Consider the following 22180-nt stretch of genomic DNA (forward strand, 5'->3'; position numbering starts at 1 on the left):
TTTGATGCAGTATGTACATAAGCTTACTTGCATGTAATAAATCTTGTGTCCGCCATGTTGTTTGCAAGACTTCGTGTTATTTATGAGAATTGCTTGGATACGTGTAGTTGTTTATGTTTCATTTCTGCCTAACAACAACAACTTGTTTAAACAACAGTAGCGAGTACGTCTAGAGTAGGTCAAACAAAATTGCATGAACGATAAAGTGGTTATAAATCAATATCATTAATGTATCTATGCAACAAAAATTAAGCTTACAGTACACTCTAACTAGTTACAGTGTATTGCAGTTTTCGTTGCATAGACACTTTGCTATGATGATCACATCGTTCTGTCATGATTGCGAATGTTGGTATATTTTTGTTTATTTATTTATTTGTTTGTTTATTTATTTGTTTGTTTGTTTGTTTGTTTGTTAAACAAAAATGCCTAAAACCTCTGTGCTAGGACGAAATAATCTTATTGTAAATCCTGGCAGAGGTGCTGTAGCGTTGCCGTATCCAAATCAAAGTCATTGTGACAGTGCATGCTATCAATCAATATTTAGAGAAGATTTTACAATCAATGGCAAATCTATAAACACGAGGAAAAACTTTACAATATTTGTCACATTATAAAGTTACAATGGAAACCACTGAAGTCATTGCAACTCCAGGAAATAAACACATTTTCATTTTTTGTTCTGGTGAGTCATGTAATGGTAATTACATTATTAAGTACATCGCCTACATTACACATAATTTCAGAGAAACATCTCGCCACATTGCTTTATTATTTTATATTATTTTCGTTGCGTCAGCGGAAAAGTGTTACTCTGGCTTGGGATAATGATATTAGCTGGTCATACGGGTATGACTTTGTTTCTGTTCTGATTTTGTCAACATGCACACGTGACAATTCAAATGATAAAAGTGTAAGATAGTTCTTTGTCAGGCGAACCGTGACTAGTTCAGTATAATAAGTATGTAATAGGGAACTTTCAAACCCGCCATGTTGAATATTGCATCATGGGAAATGTGATAATAAATACCAATCAATTAGTATTGTAAACAATAATGTTACATTGTTTATAACCACAAATAATAAATTCATAATTACCCTGACAATTGTGGGAGATTAATTTTATCAGTAGTTCCAGATTAGGTACATGTATTACGATAATCACAGATAATCCCATAGTCCTTTGCGTCTGAGCATGCTCAGTCTGGATTGCAAGTTCCTTATTGATAGAATTCACATGTGTCAAATGATAAAGAATTGCAGGAATATATTTCAATCACTTGATACAGGGGAGTAATTAAGCAACCTAACACAATTTTTTTAAAATTTAGATAAACGTTTCACGCTTGATAACATCGTCGTAAACCATACAATTTTTCTGCTGACGAATCGTCGTAAACCACAGCCTTTTTTACGGCACCATCCAAGAAATGTTCCGTTGCGTCACCAGCAGCTATTTCTACCGCTTCTCTTATCTTGGACGGTGCCGTAAAAGAGGCTGTGGTTTACGACGATTCGTCAGCAGGAAAATTGTATTCTGGCTTGTAAGAATGCATGGCGTGATAGGTTCATTATTAGGCAGTCTGTGGAGTTTTATAATCGTCAATTTGAAAGTGGCACAAGCTAAATTTGCAAGCCGTTTCCCCAAGTCAACATGAAAATACAATCATAAAATCTCATTTCAAATATATATTCTAATATTATGTTGATATTCTTCTAACATCTTCTAACGGTGCTTTCCCCCTCCCTACCACTGGGAAATGTTAAAGTAAAAACCCCACTACTCACAGTGGATTCTAAGCTACTAATCGGAGTTTCCTAGACAATGTTATACGTAGGATAAATTACTTCATCGGGTTTGATATGAAAGTGATGGTGAAGTATGTAAGTAGAATACTGGGAGTATTATTTGTCAATGACTGTGCAGAAAAATTACTCATATTTTGCATATTATTTTTTCACTTTTTTGGCGTTATTTTTACATGTTACGTTATTTACTACGTTAATAGGCCTGTGTGTTCATCTGCTTTTCATGTGTTTACTCCGTATAATGCGTAAGCAGAGTACAATTAGTTCAGTATTCATTGTACAGGGTCTGTTACGACGAGCGTTCATTATGTAAATACTTCCTCACGTGACCTACCGAAGACAAACAATGAAATCGACAGCACATCCGGGTTCATTTTATTGGGTGTGTAGAGTGCCACTGCAGTTGTTTTGCGATCGGTAGGGATTCGGACATTACGCGTAACATCTGCAACATTTAGTTGGAACGACCTTCTGTTTAAAAGATCGACTTCGAGTATATTTTAATCCCAAAACTGTAAGTACATAGCATATTTGTCTCGAATTAATGTGCGAAGGACAGCTTACACATTTCACTCTGTTGACAAGCGTTTGGTGTATACAAAGTAATCATGGTTGCGCGTACGTACGCAGTGGTTTCTTTGGTCTTAAGGCTGGCATGGACGTGTACTTCCCTTTACTTGTTTTGTGTTTAATTTTGATGTTTACGAAATAGTGATATGGCATTGTGATACCGCATAGCAACGCGAGAATAAACTGAGATATATATTATATGTACCAAACTACCACATATGCATATTTTAAGTGTGGGTACATGGTGCCCTACATATGACCCATTTTCACGTGATTTCCAAGCTCGTCACAGACTAGCTGTGGATGTATTTGCGGGGTGTCGAAACCCCGCAGCGTCATAATTTACATGCAGAGCTAGTCACAGACAAGACTTAAGTAGCAACTATGAACACCTGTTTCTCTAAAATGGAAACTGTTCATGTTATAGGCAATTGTCAATATATTTTTTTAGATAAGTCTGGTAAACGTTAGACATGAGGTAGTCCTGCTTGCAAACGGTGTGTATACATGCAAGGTATTAGAATACTGACATGACCCTCAACACTCAGAAGGAGGGAAGAATATGTCAGAATCAGACCCAAATGAGAATTAAATAAATATATGCACATGTGCGTGAATGTGATGCATACAATCAGCTCCGCTGGAATCTCACTACTAGTAATACCATGAAAGTATAACCTACAGGATCATGTCGGTGATACTGTCATGCTATACTAATCCCGGATACTAATACATCCATGATGAAGGGAAGCTATATACTGTGAGTGAACAGTGTGTGTGATTTTTTTTGTTAAATTGTCTAGAAATTAGTAGAATATCTTTTTGAATAAATAACTATGGGGGGGGGGGGGGTCACACGAATTAATTACTTGTATCACAAAGTGGTCAGCAATGGGTATTGCATTTTCCTGTCTTGCACCATTATTGCCACTGTCGTAAAATCACACAGGCCATTTTGCGGCAAGAGTTCGACAAACGCCGCTAGGTAGTAGTAACGCTAGCACAGTATTTTTTCACTGAATGTTATCTCAAAGACAACAAAACATATGCCCGGGCTTATGAGAATGCTATTATCGTCAGAATCTCATTATAAACGCAAATGAACATTTTAAAATAAATATGGATCATGCTGTGACCTTGGAAATAAAATTGAATATAATTTATGATATATGTTGGTCCATAACAATATTATTCAGACAGACTGTCAACAGTTAATTATGTGTATGATGTGTGCAATATGTAGGTAAGTAAACAGAGAGGTCCAATGACCCGCCATTTGGAGTGTGAAGGGTCAAGACTGAGAATAACAGATTTCATGATTTTTTTTTCATTCAGCCGAAACTAGTACAAGATGGCCGAATTTGTGGATTAGTTTCGCACGTCATCTTTGATTTCAAGTCAACTAATTTTTTGAATTTATAGTTGCCAAGTTTCTGGACTTTTTTTTCAATCAGTAATCACACCATATTACTTTGAAATCGTCTGTTTGCTCGTTTTTATTTGAAAATAGTGTAGTGTTTGTTTGTCCTTCCTTCCTGTCACCTAATATCGTTTGTGGCGAAGTCCAATTGTTGTTGTTTGGACAATGCACACAGTGTTTAAAATACACAACTGTTGCATACTATATACTAGCACCATGAAACTTTCCATGCACGGAATCGTAATGTTGTTCAAAAGACGCTGTGTCATCGCTGAGGGCGGGGCGTAGATCAATGCATAATATACGTATAAATCATATTCACTCGATACATCGTATTTGACATGTGTTTTAGTGTTTGATGGGTAACTTTTATGAATATGGGCTTCTTTTAATAATAGCTTGGTGGCCAACATTTCTTTATAATAAATGAGTGACTTTTGTGTCTTGAAATAAAGTATCGGTCATCAAGGCTAGAACTTTCTATACTTGCTCTGAGTATGAACTTATTCAAGTAGGAACGTGACAGACTGATGTGATGTCTATCAACAAGATGTATTTCAATAGCGCATGCGCTTGTTTTGCCAGGTGAGGAATTCCGTGAGATTTCACCTGTCACAGAATAGAGTATTTATGATACAGCACTTTTATTTCAGTATACTGTGTAGGTGCATCATTAAGGGAGGGGGTGACGATGTTTGTAGCTATACAAACAGACGTCTTGTTTGTATAGATAGTTATATATAGAAATATATAGTACATGTATATTATTTCAATAGTATACAGGCCCGTATAATCCACGTATATTATGCAAATGTTTACAGACAATTATCCATGAGTTTGAAATGATATACAATTTACCTATGCAGATGTGTTTGTTTGTTTGTAACACAGTTCGTAGACTCCTGTGGTGTATGCATAGCTGTTATTGTGTAGATGTACGCTCCACATGCAATGGAGTGTTAAAAATACCCTTTCCTCTCCTCCCATCTCTCGTACAAGGTCACATGTGCATGTTTCAGAGCAGAGCGAGATGCCATACCACTTGATTTCCAGATACGCTACGTAACTAACAACCGCGTGATCATTAATTACACTGTACGTACATGCCATGCAAACCAGCACTAATCCGAGTATTTCCGTAATAAACAGTAATAGCCGTGCTTTATAGTGTAGAAACGGTACTAATATGCAAAATCAAACCATAAACAGAATTCGACGTCGTGAAGATGTCAACCACACCCACATATTTTGGACGTCTCTGTACCTTCAAGTCATCGTCGCAAAAACACGTATATACCTTTTTACGGCACCGTCAACGACCATGAAGAAAATATGCTATTGCTTGCGAGATACCCTGAAGTGTGAGAAATCAGACTCCGGAATGTTATGCACATGATTTATATGACAGTTGTCAACGATTCTGGGTTACTGTGTTGTGTCGTTTTTTACTCAAACTAATTAACCATAACGACCCAGAGTGCACTGAAACCGGAGAAATGGAGGATGCCTGTGTTTTCATTGAGTAGGTACGCTCTAACATAAATCAAAATTTTATCATACCTCTATTACCAGAGAAAATTAAAGCGGAACTTTGAATATTTGTCGTAATGAGAAAGAGAAGTCGCAATCAATGATGTACACTAAATGGGATTTAATATATTTATTAATAAGTGTTTTGTAGAAGTTGTTTTAGATAAGAACCCGTATATCATGAAGTTATAAGATTTGTATGTCAGTGGCACTACGCCCTCTGTCAGTAAATTACAGTTTCTGACAGCTACGAGGCAAACCTCAGGGCAAACCTGTGGTAGTCTGTAAATGGCTTTGTTTACTTTTAATATTTGTAAAAGATGACAAATGGGACCTCATACCTGACCTAATCTCATGTGACTCGGATTTCACGAATGTAATAAATACTAAATTCTTCATTGTGACCACTGATGTCATATCAAGCTAACGCATATATTTAAATATCAAGCATGGCGTAATGACCTGTACCGTGTTGCAATGTAATGACCCCTAGCAATAGGCCAAACTTCGAATCATAATTTATTCATGAGCAAATTTGAATTTTAATAAAATGTGGATAGTTCTGATATTTACATTCGCCGACGGATAGTACAATATTTGTTTTGCTGCCTGTCAAGTGTCGTGATGTCTGGATATTATGGTTGACTTTTTTGTTTGCAGAGAATATGTGTATTCGAAGGTTTTAGTCAATGCTTGAAGAACTATAGGTCACTAAGTAACTTCGGAATGTCACGAGTGGGCTTTGTCTCAGATGTGTCGGTGTAGTGAAGCACAGGGGCGTGTAATATTTCATAGATTGTTGTTTTTCCAGGTCTACAGACTAAATATAACAACCTTTTGAATATATATTCCTAGCTGTACAGGGTATACGTAGTAGTATATAGAAGTTGTAGCAGCAAGATTCGTATGATATTTTCCTAAGAAAACGGAAATCTCAGAGAAATCTCTGGGAAATCTAAGCAATAATACACGCCCCTGTGTCGTGAAGTGCTTCAGACGTTAATATCTAGCTCTGGATTTATACGCTACGCGGTTCGACACGTCTTCGAACCTCGGATCGTAACGTATGCATCCAGAGCTAGGGTGATATCTAGCTTGCAAATATAGTATAGCACTCGAGTGCGCCATTATTCAGAAACTGTACCGTTTACTCCGTCTGCGCAGAAGGAAACGTGTGCTATCCACATAGAAAATTTAGCAATTACACGTATCTGGAAAGTACGTTACAACTGTAACATTTTTCAAAAAAATGCGTAATTGCTTCAATTAGTTTTCTTCAGACCAAGCATTTTAATCCATCCCGTTGTATTTACATTAAAAACGCAATGGGGAGATTTCGGCGATTTTAGCATTGAACTCTACACCAAAATTGGCACTATCTTTCTTTGTACATCCACGACGGGTGTTTCGAGGCGAATGTTGAACTCATTAATAACGGGAATATATAGCGCGGACGGGACAGTTTTCATTTTTTCGTAAAAGTATATAAGCTTATGTTAAAATTATTATTAGTCAATTTTCACGTAAACGCGAAATAGGTTAGACCAATTGCGGCCACCATACTTGAGCGTCCATCTTGTATAACATAAATATATTTCCAGTTTAAATATCCTTTCTTCCCGAAAGACGCGTACGCAATATTGATTTCCACGTTATAATTACGTAATTTCCATCGCTATTTTAAATATGAACGAAATTCGTAATATGTAATGAGGAAATGAGAATCTGAATTAAAATGCACAAGAGCGTGCATTTTAGACAATGCGTTTTGTGTGAGTTCCGGGATGGGTGGGGGTGGGGGGGGGGGGTTCTCACATTGGGTCCCGGGAAGTACAGAAGATTCGTACTGTATAATGGCGTGTTGAATCGTAGGGGTGTCCACTATTCATGTGCTATAACTAACGTATAGGGATTTCCTCTTGGTGGCCACACACTCCACACTCGTAGACTATAAAGATATGTCGTGTGGTTCCGCCCTCACCGGCCTCCTCTCATGGCGCCCCGCACCGTCCTCATATAGACCCCCAGACCACCAACCAACAAAAGACGTCGATGTCTATGATGGAACACTTGAAGGGGAAGGGAGGCGGGAAGGGGGCACTGTAGAAGTTTGTTTGTTGGGAGGTACCCAGTATAATGTTATTCTACGGCATATATAAAGCACTTTGTTGTTGGTGAAATATTTACATATATTTATTGTTTGTGGAATATACGCAGAGAACCATCTAACTATTGGATAGTCGCACTCTCAAGACGTGTCGATGCCAGGTGACTGGTTTGTTTTTCCCAGTGTTGACAAATCCAGATATCATGTAGATCTGTTTGTGTATGTCGAATACCTGATGTAATTGCAGTTTTTACTCCATCAACAATGTTTCAGTTAGTCTGTAAGATAGTTATTGGCACCACGCTATCAGCCAGCACTCAAGGACAATCAGTTTCAGCTGTCTCGGTGTAAATACCGCAGCAGTGATGAAGTAATCGATAATACTAGTATTTCGTAATACCATTAGTATAGTTAGACCCTGGTTGATTAATACTTAGTTCACGTCATATGGGGTGTTCTGTTATGTCTCTAATCCAATTTGTTTTGGGGAGGGGTACTATCATATTACCTTTGCCACGAGACTGGTCAACAAGATGGCCATAATTGCCTTGCGTTTATATGCAAATAAGGTATGTAAATTACTGATGACGTCATTCGGACTGAGGTAATCCGATGATGATGATACTACACTGTTACAATGCTCGTTCAATCGATCAATGGAGAGTATTTAATATGTTGCCATTTGTACATTGTCAAATGATTGTTCTCTGAGTTAATTTTAGCAAGAGATACATGCGTGATACTAATCAGGTCAAAAACATTGTAAAGACATCAAGGGGGACACAGTAGATGTGTACAACAATGCAATGGTGCAATGAAGATCCTCATGACGTAGGCACTTCTTGCATACCCGTGATGTATGTCACACATTTGTGATAGCAGCTAGTCAGGGAATGTGGCTAATACTATTATTACTTTGGTGAATGAAGTGTGAATACAAATGCAAACAAAGACACAATGGTCCCATCTCAGCCTGGAACCACATGCATTTGAAAACACTTGAGGTTATCGAACTTTCCAAGGGGGCATCGAGACATATACCAAGTATAAATCTTTAATTAAAACTTCAGTCAGACTTATTTCACTTGTATAGATTACTGATATCAACCTGTAGTATGGTGTGTGTTGGGTAATAAAGTAATTTATTCATTTATGCAATCTTGTAAAGAAGCCCTACTGCACTTGGCATGTGTTTGCCGATTTTCAAGATTTCTAATAAATGACAAAACGTTTTGCTTCGTTAATTGCATGTCAAATTAGCTCTGAGGGCAATCTGGAATTCGTACAACTTGGTGCGTGCATATACATATAGAAAAGACAATGCTAAAATGTATTTATAAGGCACCCGGTCTGGTCTCCTGAGATCTCCAAGTATTAACATTTATCACCCCTGACATGGACCTATAGTGGCACAACAGCCCTTAATACTTCCTCAACTCCCCGATGAGCATAAGCCTTTATAAGTACATAGGATTAAAGCATTCACATTGCAACCTCTATCCTACCAGGTACCCAATTTATACAACTGGGTTGACTGAGGCACAATCATAGTTCAAATCGTGCCCAAGGATTTTAGCCATGCAGAATCAAATGATAGCAACATGTCTCAAACCTACAACCTGTAGATTCTAAGTTGGCCACTCTAATCATTCAACCATCATGACTCCACGTCACATCGAAAGCTCATGCTCTTTGAATGAATAGTGACACTAGAATGGTACACATTTCATGTGTGCATGACAATGATATGAGAATGATACGCTACATCCATTTTATGTCAGCTGTTACTTTTAAGCTGTGTTCAGGTCTTGTCTTTGATAACAAATAAATAACAATGACAACTTTTGTTTACTTTTTTCAGGTTTTATCATCTTATATAAATAATCACCATGTCAGCAGAACCACCACCAGTAAGTTGTATTTATGTATTTATTTATTTAGAACACATAATCAATCCCACAAGATTATTAAATGTACAATAAACAAAACGAACAAATATAACTAAAATTACAAATATACCCAAAATACCCCACTAAATTCCTAAAGTCTAATTTACTTTTAACAAAATACAAACCAAGTTAGAGATAAGAACAAAAAAACATTTCTGGAGAATTATGTGTAGATTTTTTTTTGTATTTATTGAATATTTTTTAATTTGTATCTGTAATTCTATGATTTTAGAAAGCTTATTTTTGTTTGATATTAAACAGCTGGTCACGTTTTTTTCCATTTATTTTACTGATTCCTGTCTGTGTATCCTAAACCTGTTCATGTTGCCTTACAATGGTATGATATGACTAGTGCCAACTGTTACATTATCACTTCCAGTAACTATAGTAACTAACAAAGCTAGCCTCTTACATGTAATTCAGACATACCGTCAAAGTGATTTGTCAACAATACAAGTGATTTGGAACTTGCCAGTCAAACTGAGTACATTGAAAGACCAGTTTGGATCATGATTAAAATGATATGATAATAAAAAATAATATTTATAGCAATAGAGTTATAAAAAGGGTTAGTCCTGTACAAAAGAATAATCCTATGTAATCCTAAGGGCTTACAGCCACAAGGATAAGATGATGCTAATGCCTTAAAAAAATAATTGTTTGGTTCTAGTACTCGACCCCATCTAGTTTTCAAAAATTGTGAAGTCTCATGAAAAATAGTGGATGTGGAACTGGCATCAACTTAAAAAGACAATATAAAACTATTCTTCAAATCTGTAATGGCTGTACATCTGATAGAAAGAACACCTAACTAAACAAAGGAAAACCTGAACTAGACACTCACACTCACAAAATATGTAATAAAATGATAAAATAAAAAATCTACTTACCCCACCTATTCTAAAATTAAGTGTAATCGGAACCACACAATTTTTTTATTAGGCGTAATGTGAGAACCTGGGATTGAATCACAGGCCTTTAAGAATGTTTTTACTTTAATGTACAGGTGTACACTCAGCCAGGTGGCGGGCAGCAGTATGGAATGCAAGGCCAACCTCAACAAGAATATGGGATGAAAGGAGGAGCCCCTCCACCACCACCTGGTCCCCAACCACAACAACAAACACAATGGATGCCAGCCCCACAAGCTGGAATTGGTATGTCACCAGGTTTGGCTTACCTATCACAGATTGACCAGCTGCTTGTTCATCAAGTTGTTGAACTGATGGAAGGTATGTGTTAATTAACAATTAAAAACTATGCCAAATCTATGACCAAATGATAGTTCTACACAGTCCAGAATGTATACTCTACTTTAGCTATATACTGTAATAGGCCATTTCAGACTGCAAACAGGAAATTGAGAATACAGCGCCCTCACTCAGATTGGGGGTATCATCACCTCAGTATCATTTCTTAAGAGCTTTGTCCCTTGATATTCTGTAGAAGTATAAATCAGGGATGTTCTTCGTATCGTCAGACATAGAGGAAAGCAGCAGTGCTATATGATTAACTGAATAACCTATACCATGTATACCCTTAAGGTACACACAGACAGGAAGTAGAGCGCCACCATGGCAAATTTTGGAAAGGCCTATTGTCAAGTTTTCTTGATCCCTTAGTAATATTCTAGTCATCTCCCAAAGGTCAAATGCTGAAGGGGGATATTTCATATGGTTCTGTCCATAGAGTAGGGTTTATCTGTCTGTCATTATCCATCTCTTGGCATCCTATAGTCAAATTAATTCAAACTTGGTACAAAGGTGACATATCATACACTAGACATATGCATGCCATTTTAGTTTCACTATGTTTTCACATTTGGATGAATGGCAGCCATATTTGTTGTAAAGATCAACTATTTGTGCAATAGCTGATAAACTACATTTGTATAACACATAGAGATTTGGTTAAGTGTCTACCCCCATGTCATCAGATATGATTCATCTGCAGGTATCATTTGACCTTGACCTTGACGTTCAAGGTCAAATGTCAAAACCAAGCTATTTGTTTGCATACATGTATATAGTAATATTATCCATTGGTGGTCAGCTCCAGCCTTGCAGTCATCTGCACACCTTAAGTTCTAGTCCACGAATACCAGGTCAGTAGGTGCATGACTAGCCTGACAGAAAATTATGGGGTGCTGTGACAGCAGCATGGAGCAACCCAACAACAAATTTTTCAATCTAGTCCATAACTTACTAACTTCATACATCAACCCAAGTGGCTTTCAGTACTATAAGAGTTCTCAGATGACATATACAATAATTACTGTTATTTGTATATCATTGTATAGTTTTCACTGGATGGGAATGCAGAAATCGCTATGAAGTCAAGAACAGTATGGGCCAACAGGTCTACTTCGCTGGAGAAGGTTAGTACATGTATTTGATTAGTAGTAACTGTTTTCTTTCACTAATGATTCAAAGTCTGTCAAGTGACTATGTTTCTAATATGTCTCCTTTATCATTGAATAACAGCAGATTAGAAGTAAACTTTAATTTTGAAAAACAGTTGTTACAAAGAGCTACAGAGTGTATCTAAAACAAAATAGTGTGTATCATCCTTATAGCTCCACTATAAATTGGCGAGACTGTATGGCCTAATAATCAGATTGTAATGAGATTGCATTTTAAACTTTCTTTACCATAGAATGCAGAAATAAACTGTGTATACATTTGCTGTTACTGTGTTCAAGAAATTCCAATATCAAGCAAAAAATCTAAGGTCACTGTATATTGTTATAAAATAGATGTCAAATGATGTAAACCTAGTCCTTTTAGAATCCAAAGTGACTGCCAAATACGTTGGGAAAATAAAAGGTTGACAATTTCCTTGTAAATAAGACAGTGAATGCCAAAATTCTTTTTTCTTTCTTTTTCAAAGTCAAAAAGACAAGGAAGAAATTAAGGTTTCAATATGAATTGGAGAGAATTGCAAAACTTTCATTTTCAGGGAAATGTGTACTACCTGAGGTGCATTCTATTTTAAATTAGTGTTTGTTTGTTTGTTTGTTGTTTTAGAATCTGATCTGTGCATGAGGCAATGCTGTGGACCAGCTAGAGGGTTCCAGATGCATATTGTGGATAACACTCAACAGGCAAGTTATTTAGTTATTGAGGACCAATCTGATTTAAAATTCAATGCATTGGTCTTCTAGTTGTTCATTTTGATTTATTGACTTCGTACTTATTTGTTTTGTTCATGTTTACGTTTTGGTTGCTGTCCCTGCCATCTGATTAATTGTCATTTCGGATAACGTTTAAATAAAGGCCACTTTAAGTGCTCCATTTTACCAATGAGAATTTGCCTTCTGTGGTTCAATGTGTCAACCCTCCAGTGTTGACTGTAAAAGGAGGATTTTGAGTGGCTATGCATACATTTGAACATTACCATGATTGGGAATTGGTCGGATGTAGGAGCAGTGACAAAGTCTAAAATGTGAACATATGATATAAATGAAAATTCAAGCAAATGGGCGGTAGGGAACTGCTATATTCGATTTTAATCAAATTGCATCCTTGATATGAATTGTAATAATTAAAGGAAGTGAAAATACTCGGAAAAATCTAATGTTTGATATTTATGGCTCTTACTCTATCTGGATGATTTCTTCCAAGAAAAGGGTGTCATTTGAAACAAACACTTCTTAGCAGACAATTTAGGGACTGTGTGAGTTAGTGTTAAAGCTGATGTAATGGAAAATGGAGGAAGACAGATATAATAACAAGTATGAGTATCTGAGGCATTAAATCTGGATGATATATTATACTGTGCCATGTACTCCAAACCTTTAAGACCATATGGATGTGGATTGTGTATAATTTTTTATTTTTTATTTATAAAATATTTTTATCATGGCATCCTACTTGAAAAATCAATGTGAAACAACTTATGCCAAATCCTTGTTAGTAACTCAATAAATTGCAAGATTAAAAAATATGTAAAATATTTATTATTAACAAATTTTTTTACACTTTTTTTTAGTTTTATGCAAAGTATTGAGTTGCAAACACAAACTTGATCAATGTTGTTTCACATTGATTTTTCAAGTATTAAGCCACGGTAAATTGTACCATGGCTTAATTATCAATTAATTATCAATTAATTATCAATTAATTATCAATTATCAATTAATTATCAATTATCAATTATCAATTAATTATCAATTATCAATTAATTATCAATTATCAATTAATTATCAATTCCAAAATAAATATCCAATCCCCATCTATACTGAATGCTATATATCAAATGAAAACATTAAACTAGGGTATATTCCTTAAAAATATGTTGGATTCCTTATATTGTTTGGTTCAACAAATATCCCAGAATTGATTTTAAAAAAGCAGGTGCTATACCTATAGCCTCAGTAGCCCAGAGACACTTGTGGTTGTCTCTAGCTTTTGATAGCTAGCAGTAGTAAGACGCTGGACCAATTAAGCCTCCATGACCTGATTATATGTGAATGAATCATAAGGCTAGACCACAATGACTAATTTAGGAAATGGTTCGTTGACGACATCCTTGAATATTGTGTATCTATATCCCCATTTAACAAGTGATTTGTGTAAACCCTAGTTTGAATATTATATTATGTTATTTCATCATGTAGGAAGTCATTCGTGTCAACCGTGAGTTTAAATGCTGTGCTGGCTGCTGCTGGTGTGCCAATGTTGACCACTGTGCATTTGAATTAGCTGTAGAGGCTCCTGTTGGACAAGTTGTTGGCTATGTCCGCCAAAGGTAGACAATTTTTTCAATTTTTATTTTCTGTTGGTCTTTTTTTTTTAAAATTTAAAAATTTAAAAAAAAAAATGCTAAAGTGGACAATATCTCATAAGAAATGACTAGGTCATGCACAGATATAGGCAGCAAAGCACTAAATAAGTAACCTCATGAGCCAAAGCAGTGGTTCACATCAGCTTAGGAGTATGTCCGAGTATCCTCTGTTGCTTCAGGGTGCTGAAAGGTTTTTGTGCATACAGTTCTTGAAGGACTGAGCACCATTGTTGCTGATCATGCTAACCACATAGTCTGGGAATCTTACAACATGTCTTACAACATATTATAAGGAATCATATCAAGGAGGACCTTTGTCTGTAAGATATGACATTCATGATATCACTCATGTGGTTTAGAAGCCTTATAGGGCTAAACAACACGATATATCTCATACTCTAGGAGGACTCTAAACATACAGATTTGTCGTTGTTGGCAGTCATGTAAACCATTATATAGCTCAACCAGAGACACAGAAAAGATGTCCATACTTTCCTTGTCTGTAACTACACATCGTCATTAAAGCAGTGTACACAATGATGAACCTTTCAGTCTATAGGAAGGACCCTTTTCCAAAATATATTTGTGTTTCCAGTACCGTAAGTTGTGTTGGTTGGGATGTTTTCAGTATGTGTCCTGACTCCATACATTAGATATTTTACATGTATTTGTGAACATTAAAACATTGCATCTTAAAAATTATTTATTTTCCACAAGTTTGAATGGATTTCAAAATATAGATTGTGTAGATGAAGGGGAAATATTACTTAGTTTATAATAGGACCCATTATCTAGGTATATGAAACAGTACAATTCATCATATGCTGGGTATTAGAATAAACAAAAGAAGTTATAGTTTGGCCACTAGGAGTGCTGTTTAGAAGTATCTAGCTACTTTTAAAACACTCGAGCCTTTGACATTATGTGTTTGTTGTAAATTAAAGCTATACACTTACACATCATGTATTGTCTACTTTCTGTAGACAATATTGTTGGGTTGCTGAATACGATATCTTGGATGCCAACCGTGAGCAAGTGCTCAGAGTCAAGGGTCCCTGCTGTGTCTGCCAAGGAGTGTGCTGTACTTGGGATCAAGAATTTGTGGTGAGAATTAAGACATTGATTGCTTATATTCGGAATATGATAAGCCATAGGGATGAGGATTGAGTATTTATTTTGTGATTTTTAATTTATGAAACAATTTTATCATGGCTTCCTACTTGAAAAATCAATGCAAAACAACATATGCCAAGTCCTTGTTATAACTCAATACATTGCACAAAACTAAAAAAAAAATTGTAAAAGGTTTGGTATTGTACATACAGTAGCAAATGTTCTGCACATTTATTATGCTTTTTGAGTTACAAACAAGGACTTGACATATGTTGTTTCACATTGACTCGGGGATGTTTTCCATATTGTTCAGATATCGAGGAAAGCAGCAGTGTTCTATGATTAACCAAGTAACCTATACCATGTATACCCCCAAGGTACACACAAACAGGAAGTAGAGTGCCACCATGGCAAATTGGTGTAAATTTTCAAACACTGCCAAATAAGTGACATACATTGGCGTTGTTGTGACATAAGGTACAAGTATGATTTGCGTTATGCAGCAAAATAAAGGAAGTTAACATAGGTAAATTGACCTTTGACCCATTACTGTTTTTTTTACAGGTCTATGATAAAAAGATGACCACTGAACTTGGAAAGATCAGTAAGCAGTGGGGTGGTCTTGGAAGAGAGATGTTCACCAACGCAAACAACTTCAGTCTCACCTGTAAGTATAATTTTATCTGACTCTAGTGTAAGGAATTCAGAAGGCCCAATACTAATGGGTTCAATCTCTGCTATTAAGTTGTGTTTCATTGATCTGCAAACTCTTTATTCTAAGATGTTAATTTGTTCATTTATCCAAACATTATTTAAGTAGCATAAGTGTATTTGATTTCTAAAGACCATTGTTCAAACTGAGGAAATAATTCAACGTAATATCTCTATTTCTTCCGATAGTCCCACTTGACCTGGATGTCAAAATGAAGGCTACTCTGCTTGGAGCTTGCTTCCTGATTGTAAGTATTTATGCAGATAAGGCTATATTTATGAATATCAGTGTATATTTATGCAGATTAGTATATATGTATGCAGATTAGAGTATATTATGCAGATTAGGATATGTTTATGCATATTTTGTATATTTATGTAGATTAGTATATATAGTATGCATATCTGTACATTTATGCAAAATAGTATACATTTATGCAAATTAGAGTATGCAGATTAGTATAGTTATGCAGATTAGAGTAGATTATGCAGAAAACTATATATTTATGCAGATTTCTGTATATATTTTTGCCTCTATATTTATGCTAATTAGTATATATTTATGCAGATTAATATACATTGTATATATTAGATTATGCAGATTACTATATATTTACGCAGATTTCTGTATATATGTATGTCGCTGTATATTTATGCGAATTAGTATATATTTATGCAGATTAATATATATTATACAGATTAGATTAGATTATGCAGATTAGTATATATTTATGTTGATTATTGTATATATTTATGCCTCATTATAATAATGCTAATTAGTATATATTTATGCCAATTAGAGTTGATTATGCAGATTACAATTAACAAACTATTATGTTGATGTATATCATCTTCTGATTGAACTTGAACCCTGACCTTTAGTAACAGTCTAACACTTAACACTTGGTAAAAGTAACACTAATGTGAGATTCTGTGACTGAAACCCTGGCTTTTAGTAACACTCTAATGCTCCTGGTGTCATTAGTCCCCGCCGGACGAAGTCCGGGACGGGAACTTATGGATTGGGTTCCGTCTGTCCGTCCGTTCGCAGCCGTTTCTTGGAGATGCCGGGACCAATTTTTTTCAAACTTGGTACAGGGGCAACATACAATAGCATACATATGCATGCCAATTTGTTTCATGATACGATCCAATATGGCCGCCTAGCAGCCATTTTGTTTGTGAACTTTCCATGTCCAAAGCCACAACTCAGACATGCTTGAACAGATCTCATTCAAAGTTGGTATTAGGACAGTGTTCTATGACATACATGTGCATATCCATTTTCGTCGTGATACAATCCCCCATACCCGACCCATCCTTTATTGTTGTAGGCATGTTCCATGTCCAACAAGCAGACACAACATATCTAAGTCTGTTTGATTTAGGTTCACAAGTGTTGTTGCGTGATCAGAGTAGTGATAATTCCTGAAAACCCAATCATAGCGGGGACTATGTCATTCTCAATGGCTTATTGATAGGATAATATCAATGCAACAACCTGGGATTGAAACCCTTTGCCTATAATTAAAAATGCTAAGAAAATTAACAAACGCTGATTATATTCCTACACTTTCTGTCTTTACTAACAGGATTTTATGTTCTTCGAGCACAAGAAGAACAACTAGTGGGCTGGTATATCACCCATTCTTTCCATCTACATGTGCATATTCATGCAATTTCTGCCTAAGACCTTTGTGAGCAATCTCTTTGATCATAATAAACAGCGCCATCAATCATAGCGAGAACAAGACTGATAGTTTGCAGTCAATAGCTCTCAGCTTATTAAATTATATTGCATGCATGTTAAATTGCTAATTCACTCAATGAATATATCCATTCATTTATTCATTTAGTCATTCATGCATTCATTTCATTCATCAACAGGACTTCATGTTCTTTGAACAGAAGAACAACTAAGCCACTGAATGTGTGGTGAAGATTATCCAAGATGATTATGTTAGAAGAGGCTGTTATAATGTGAAGCATGTTTGTAAACCTGTCTCCAACTTAATAGAATTCACATATCAATCCATAGTACCCCAGTAACTGTAACTTTTCTTTATTTTTCCATAATTTCCCAATTTTATTTTTCCATTAATTTTGCAAAGTGTACCAATTCTTCACTGGAAATAGTTTGATTCTATTGATAATTAGTAATGATGTTCTAATGATACTCACTGATGGTAGTGTGCACCCTTGCTTGATGTCAGTATGTAAACAGTTGTGTACTGACATACAAAAATGAATACTTGTTTGTCAACAATTTTGTCAACAGTATGAATATTAAAACCATACTATTTTGCCATTAGTCAACAACGTGTACTTGTTTGCCATTCTTATAGTGTTTGATCACAAGATATACACTTCCTGAAGTACAACATTATGATGTTGCAAAGAAGAACAAAAAATATGAAAAATAGCTCAGTTACAGTTGCCGAGGCTGTAAATCTATGAAGTAAACACTTTGTGCATATCAGTTACTTAAAAGTGACAATCATATATAAAGCTAACATTCCATGTATGGGTATAATTTTCAATGTATGTAGTGTCATCCAGATGTACTTACATACCAGTTGCTGGAATGTGAAATTTTTAATCTAAACAATGGACCATATAAATTTTACTCCCATTATGAAGAGTTTTGTATGTGAAAAAATCATTTGTAAATGCATGTATACATAACCATAGCTCAGATGATAATGAGAAAGAAATCTACAATTTTAATAGATGTATTAGTGAACAGCAAAATATCCATGAATCACTAATTTGGCCAAATCCTTATCTTACATTACATTCAGTAAATTTTCAGGTCACAATAAATTTCTCAAGATTTTACACCTACAACACACACCCAGAAAAGGAATTCATGACTCGAATTTCAGTACAGGTATAGAAAGCAAATTATGAAGACCTTGCTGTCTTTATAAATACCATTTTCACTGTCACAAAAAATCTTGATGTGTATACATGTACATTACATCTAGCAAGAAATATTGCTGTATATTTCATTGAATTTAAGACCTCACAAAATGCATCACAATTTCACAAATAGGAGGCTTTATGTAACTATGTAACCAATGAAATACTTGGTATGTAACAAATGTATATCAGCTGTACCAAGTCAAGTGTATATATTGTGGTGATGGGCTCAAGTAGTAAATATATTATATAGATGTATTTTCACATTTTTTCCAATATATAGTCAGAGACTTACCAAATGTATGCAGTATGTGTTACATGTTATGTGGTACCGTCCACAGTAAACATGTAAAGAAATAAAACGAAAACCTTAAGAAATCTAACAAACGTGAGATATATAAACATAGGATGTTTTTCTGATTATGTTAGATTTTATGTGTAATCTCCTATTTCTTATTGTTATTTAGTCAGAGGCTAACTGCTGAATATTACAAAGTGAGACATGTTGATACTTGGTAGAGTAAACACACAAATGAAATAATCTAAAAAAGTTTAAAGTTGAAATGTGTTATTTGCATGATTAATTAATAATTTATCCAGATTTCAAACAAGCTGTATTACAGGTAATAAGTGAAATGTATGTATTGTAATCAGGAATGGGAGGTGTATTCATGAAGGAAGTCAATGAAAACATAAAGTTGCTGTTTTACTGTCGGAATCATTGTCGTAAACCATAGCCTCTTTTACAACTGTGTCCAGTGTCGCGGAAGAAACATCAGCTCTTGTTTGCGAGAATGTGTCAGATTATACTCGCCCAGACCTAGGCATACAAACCATTAAACATTGAATGTTCTTTGCAATACTTTCCTCTGCATTGAGATATTGCTTCATACTGTTGTCAGTCATAAAATTGCGAAAAAAAGGAGAGGGCTATTGATAAATACTCTAGAAAGCAATTCTGCTGGACCACACTTCCTATAGTCTATTACATCTAGAAACATATTGCATGGAAATTGGAAATTTCATTATATATATTTGATACTAGTATTTTCAAATTGTATGAAAAAAAGTGTTACAGATATGATTGGTGATGGAAATATTTATACTTCTAGTGATTAAGTACATTGATTATTACTGAGTGTTGATCCTGCTAAGGTTTTTTGAGGTTGCACAAATTTAGAAGAATGTGTGACAGTCAGTAGCTGACATGGCCGTAGAGTTGTTATAGAAAATGGAAGATAAGTTACTATTTTGAAGCAATTTTCAACACTATCAGTTGATTTTAATAGAAGATTTCCTTGTATAATCGAGTTCAAATCAGTTATTTTTTTTGATCATGTATCTTCTTTTCTCATTAAACTATCAATTTTGACACGAATATTTAACACTGATAAATAGGAAATGTTTCGCAAAATGTCTAATTGTATTGCAGTAATAATACATGATCTGACAAACTGCAAAGTTAGTACACAAATAAACCTGTACAGGGAATGCTGAGGGCAGTAGCGATTATTACAATAGGAGTTGTGCCTTATTTATATATTATACAATATTTGATATGCTAGACCACTTGTTATTTGAGTATATGTATTTCTTCTCATAACAAATTTCTTTAAAAAAATGTTATCCTGAAGCATTCTGTATGGAGTTACTCCATTCACAGACTTGCCGGTACTGTAAATCAGACCAAAGTTCAACACAGTCATGTACAGACCTGACATAAAATTGTTGTATGGGTCACAAATAGATGAAATATAACTACGTTGGCGTAACTATGTTCACCAAAGTTGTGCACAGACTACGAGATGCAGATGCTGAATTTAATACTAGGTTATCACATGAATGTGTAGAGAATGCTTTGATTTATTTTGTTAGTATCTCAAAAAAAATAAACAATCATTTCTTTTGAAAAAGAAACAGTATTTTATGGTACACTTGATTCTCTTACAATACAGTATGGTGTTTCCCCACTACCGGTTATAAACACGGACCACAACCATAAGGTCCTTTTTAATGATTTGAAAGGATTCTGTACGATTTTAAAACTCTAATAGCTCTATTAAATTACAACAAACTGTGTGTCTCGATATGAAGTATGGTAACCTTCACTTCAATGGAAGTAAATATTTTGTACCTTTGTTAGGATATCCTACATGAAATAAAGTGTGTCTGCTGTATCAATTCTTTCCCTGCTCGTGTTTTTTCAAAACATTCAAGTGTGTATGTATGTATGTATGTATGTATGTATGTATGTATGTATGTATGTATGTATGTATGTGTGTGTGTGTGTGTGTGTATGTATGTATGTATGTATGTATGTATGTATGTGTGCATGTATGTATGTATGTATGTATGTATGTATGTATATGTGTGTGTATGTATGTATGTATGTATGTATGTATGTATATGTATGTATATGTGTGTGTATGTATGTATGTATGTATGTATGTATGTATGTATGTATATATGTATGTATGCGTGTGTAGTTTGCGTGTGTGTGTGTGTGTGTGTGTGTGCGCGCATGCGTAAAGAACATCCTATATGCATATATAACATTGCCAGCTACTCTTTCATTATTCCTCTATAGACAAATTTAAATGGCAGCAAATTTTTGCGATTCTTGAAAGATTTACAGGGAAGATTCTGTGTACTCATGTATTTCAAATCATTCCAAGTCCCAATACATGCAATATAGCACAAATTGATGGTAGTAACATTGGGTATTCATTCATCAAAATCAAAATTATATACTGACAAGTTAATAACCCCTTCCCATTGAATACTTTCTAATATAATGGAATGACTGCCACCTCTAGGCCACCATCCCATTTCTGAGTCCCTTTTCTGAATATTTACCCATCCATATATATTCATACCAAACACATAAGACAACACAGTGTCATCAAAAAAATGAAGTAAATACTAGCATACACCCACAGGGAGCACAGGAACCGTCACGGTGTTATAAAACAAACAAAACAAATGAACTAATAATAAATAAACCAAAGCAAACAATATGCACGAGTATAAAATGGCAATATCATAAACAGATTTTATACGTTTACTGAAATCAACAACTAATCTCGGGACGGCATGAATGTTCGTGAACAAATTTACAGTGCTCATCGAGACCTCCACTGCACGATGGCGAAAGCACATACAACTTACAAGGAAGTGCAGGGTACCGGGTACTGAGCTGTTATCATGGAAGTACCACTGCACCGGTGGCGGGTGGTACGTTCACGCTATTATCAGCAAGTTCAT

General features: G+C 35.2%; 1 protein-coding gene across 1 annotated transcript; it reads left to right on the forward strand.

Moving 5' to 3' along the window:
* The first annotated feature begins 2165 nt into the window (after window positions 1-2165).
* LOC144451838 (phospholipid scramblase 1-like) lies at window positions 2166-20833 on the forward strand. Its single transcript, XM_078142741.1, has 10 exons — window positions 2166-2323; window positions 9298-9346; window positions 10392-10617; window positions 11685-11762; window positions 12412-12488; window positions 14004-14134; window positions 15154-15274; window positions 15848-15950; window positions 16184-16242; window positions 17882-20833. Exons 2-10 carry the CDS (start codon window positions 9326-9328, stop codon window positions 17912-17914), a joined length of 849 nt encoding a protein of 282 aa, XP_077998867.1. The 5' UTR covers window positions 2166-2323; window positions 9298-9325; the 3' UTR covers window positions 17915-20833.
* Window positions 20834-22180: the final 1347 nt, after the last annotated feature.

The sequence above is a fragment of the Glandiceps talaboti genome, chromosome 21 (assembly GCF_964340395.1).
Source record: "Glandiceps talaboti chromosome 21, keGlaTala1.1, whole genome shotgun sequence".
NCBI classification, from domain to species: Eukaryota; Metazoa; Hemichordata; class Enteropneusta; family Spengelidae; genus Glandiceps; species Glandiceps talaboti.

What these genes read in the sequence shown, in the direction of transcription:
- LOC144451838 (XM_078142741.1), top strand. Translation starts at nt 9,326, where the DNA reads ATGTCAGCAGAACCACCACCA. An exon ending in TGTCAGCAGAACCACCACCA is followed by an intron (nt 9,347 to 10,391) that starts GTAAGTTGTATT and finishes TTTAATGTACAG; the next exon opens with GTGTACACTCAGCCAGGTGG. An exon ending in CTTGGGATCAAGAATTTGTG is followed by an intron (nt 15,275 to 15,847) that starts GTGAGAATTAAG and finishes TTTTTTTTACAG; the next exon opens with GTCTATGATAAAAAGATGAC.